General features: G+C 44.5%; 1 protein-coding gene across 1 annotated transcript; it reads right to left on the reverse strand.

Annotated features, from left to right (window-relative positions):
• Positions 1-408: 408 nt before the first annotated feature.
• On the reverse strand, positions 409-3,281 carry LOC116378726 (uncharacterized). Its single transcript, XM_031840637.1, has 2 exons — positions 2,480-3,281; positions 409-2,227 (listed from the first exon to the last, which is right to left on the reverse strand). Exons 1-2 carry the CDS (start codon positions 2,711-2,713, stop codon positions 1,745-1,747), a joined length of 717 nt encoding a protein of 238 aa, XP_031696497.1. The 5' UTR covers positions 2,714-3,281; the 3' UTR covers positions 409-1,744.
• Between the last annotated feature and the right edge of the window lie 17 nt (positions 3,282-3,298).

The raw sequence follows: 3,298 nt of genomic DNA on the forward strand, positions 1-3,298 counted from the left end.
ACTGGTGAAATGTCATAATCCGGATTTAACGATGGTATTATCAATGATTTCTTTTGGGGGGGAAATGGAGCTTGAACTGTAAAATAGAGCACGGAAAATAGAATAAGAAATGTATCACTTTTAAAATTCTGCAAAGCATTGCTGACAGTTTACTGATACATGATGATGATGTCGGTCCGGCACTTTGGTCCAAACTCAAATACTTCAACAACTTATACAGCGATGAGCTTGAAATATGAACCTGGTTTGATCCAATGTTTAGATTTATGTTCTGAAAATGTAAGAAAATTTGCAATTTCCTCATATGATAATACCTCATTTGCATATTTAAACGTACATTTTAAGAAAACTTGAAGTACAAAAGCGGAATTCCCTAAATGTAAGTCATCAGCTGGACAGGCTTCAAGGTGAGATCTACTAGCTAGTGTCTCCTGTTCCTCAGCGGAGACAGAGGTGAAGACGAGGACTGTTTGTCCTTCTGAAGCCGATTCCGTCCATTAGTTTCCGTAGCGTCTCAGGACTTTAACGTCTCACTATCTAGTTTCTAATCTTTCAATTACTTCGGTGTGTGTGGACGGATTTTTAGAGATAAAGAGACGTGTGTGTGTGTGTGTGGAGGTGTCACCTGTGTGACTGCACACACACACACACACACACACACACACACACACGCATGCACACACGCACACTGATAAACTGATCGATCTATTCTTTTATGACGAATGCATATTGATAAAATCAGCAATTTTTCCGAGGGAGAAAAGAGTGCACGTTCACGTGAGCGTGCACTGAACTCCAATGAAAGTGCACGAATGCTGAGAGATATTCTGTAATGTGGCAAATTTTGAGCTTCTCCGTCAAAGCGAATCCTTATTAGTGCTGATCTCTCAAACCGGATTCCTCTCCCTCCATCTCTCTTCCTCTCCCTCCATCTCTCTTCCTCTCCCTCCATCTCTCTTCCTCTCCCTCCATCTCTCTCTCTGCACACGGTCGTTACTCAGGCAGAGGGAACGTGGTGGCGTGAGTCATTTGTCACACAGAGATAGAGGAAGGAAAGAAACGACCAAGTGAAGAGTCTTCTCTCTCCCTCCATTCCTCATCCAGTGACTCAACAGTGTGGCGCTCAGAGATAGTGCAGCGACGCCTGAGGACACTTCATTTACAAATGCTATGTATTAATAATTGAAGTGATGAATAATACTTCAAATCAGTTGGTATTTCATGGCTGTCGTTCCGTGTGTTTACACTGGGACGAGATATTTAAACTGAATAAGAAATGTCCGTGTAAACACTGCGGGTTATTTTAAAGACACGCTCCCCGACGTCGTTATAAACCGGTTTGTTATGGAGAAGGCAGGTTCACATACAGCCCACATATACAGATATGAAGAATAATATCTCTAATAAAACACATCCCTCGTTGTGTTAACAGTCGTCATCCTGGACGATATCTTAGCCAATAAAACACATTTTATTAATTACCAGTAATTATTTAGCTGTAATTTAACTATTAACAGACAATTAAAAACGACTTTAATGTAATTCCACTCAGTTGGTCAAAATGTTGGATTTTCGAATAAGATAACAGACATTTCATACGAACATTAACGTTCCCCTCAGGATCCTCTGACCTTTCATCCAACACCATCATCAGGTCCACAATACTTTGGTTTGTGACCAAATACCTGCAGAACTAAAGACATCCCCATCAGCCTCAGCTGGACTTACACAACGGTGAACTACGTCACCACTTAATGGACAAAGGCAGGAATGACTGTGAGCTGAGCAGACCGGTGACAGTAACCACAGCGTTTATGGAAGCGTCCCCCCCGACTGGACTTGAACTGCAGGAGGACCAGAGAGCTGACTGAGCATCAGTGCGGTAGGTTATTGGAGGAGTGATTATCACTCCGGACGGGACTACGATCACTGACCAGCGCAGGTGAAACTGAATTCCTCCTCTAGAGAAATAAAGTTCTTTACTCGACTCACTGAAGCACCAAAGAATGGAACCGGTCTCACCGTCGTGGTTGGCGTTGCCGAGCGTCCAGGGCTCGTCCGAGTCGAAGTGGGTGTCTCCTCCGATGCCGGCGCCGGGGAAGTAGGCGTGCGCCAGGAACCCCCCCTCCCCGTCGAACGGAGAGCTGTCGCCGTGGAACCCGGAGGCGAAGAAGATCATGATGTCCGCCTCTTTACCCTCGTTCTTGATCTCCGAGTACGGAACCTCCTGAACGGGGACGCGAGAGGAGCAGAGAAATCTGCATCAGTTCATCTCACCAAGTACCGTGAGCTCGTACGAACATCTTTAGTATCACTAACACTGTGACTCTACAGCAAAAATAGATCAGTTATCTCATAGGAACAACTTATTTATAGACGTATAAACTTCTGTCATTAAGATGCGAGCTGCCGTGAGACTGAGCTGGTGTAACAGATCACAGCACTTTAATGTATAATAATAATGATGTAAAGCTCTGACCTGGAAGGAGAGCGGAGTGACCGTCTGCCACACGTTGAAGGCCTGTCGGATGGCTCTCTGGGTGTCCTTCTCTCCCACTTTAGGGGTGAAGTTGGAGATGCTGCAGAGAGCAACAGAGCATTGAGTGTTAAGGTACAAGAAGAAGACTGCTGCAGTCACATGGTCAAAATAACACACAATGTATGTAACTGAAGATCCGACACTCGTGCAGTGGTGAGCCAGGTGTTTGTCCATCTGTCTGCGCTCCTGCTAGCAGCTCTGTGATGATGTGCTGCTACATGAAAGGTCAGAGGATCACCAAAGTCTCTCAGATTCATCTTCTGGGATCATGAATGTTGTTGAGACAGTCTGGAACAAAGGGCTACACAGCTTTGGTTGATGGTTAAAATGTGTTTATATACGCACTCATTTTATATTAATAAAGGTTAGAATCTCTAATCACACCGAGACACATTTCTAGCGACGCGTCTCGGTGTGATTGGGTTTTTATTTAGTAAAACTAATGGATCAATATTCTGTGTTGGCCAATACCTTTTCATTAGGTTTAATACTCGTAGCGTGTGCAGCTATGAGAGAGGTCATTGTAGAGGAAACATGCCATCTACATCCACACTGCTGCGTGAGAGAGAGGAAGATATATATACACATGTTCTATCCTCACATCACTGTCACTGCGTCCTGTGAGGAAACACTTCCATGTAACAGCCTCTAAAACCTCCACTTCCTGAGCGAGCCAGAGAGAGAGTGAGAGAGAGTGTGAGTGAGTGAATGAGAGAGAGAGAGAGTGAGTGAAAGAGAGAGAGTGAGAGAGAGTGTGAG

Source organism: Anarrhichthys ocellatus, unplaced genomic scaffold (genome assembly GCF_004355925.1).
Source record: "Anarrhichthys ocellatus isolate YVR2014 unplaced genomic scaffold, GSC_Weel_1.0 scaffold3061, whole genome shotgun sequence".
Lineage (NCBI taxonomy): Eukaryota > Metazoa > Chordata > Actinopteri > Perciformes > Anarhichadidae > Anarrhichthys > Anarrhichthys ocellatus.

Coding starts and splice junctions, on each gene's coding strand:
- LOC116378726 (XM_031840637.1), bottom strand. CDS start 2,713: ATGGACAAACACCTGGCTCACCACTGCACGAGTGTCGGATCTTCAGTT. Junction 2,228..2,479: donor TCACTCCGCTCTCCTTCCAG/GTCAGAGCTTTA, acceptor GTCCCCGTTCAG/GAGGTTCCGTACTCGGAGAT.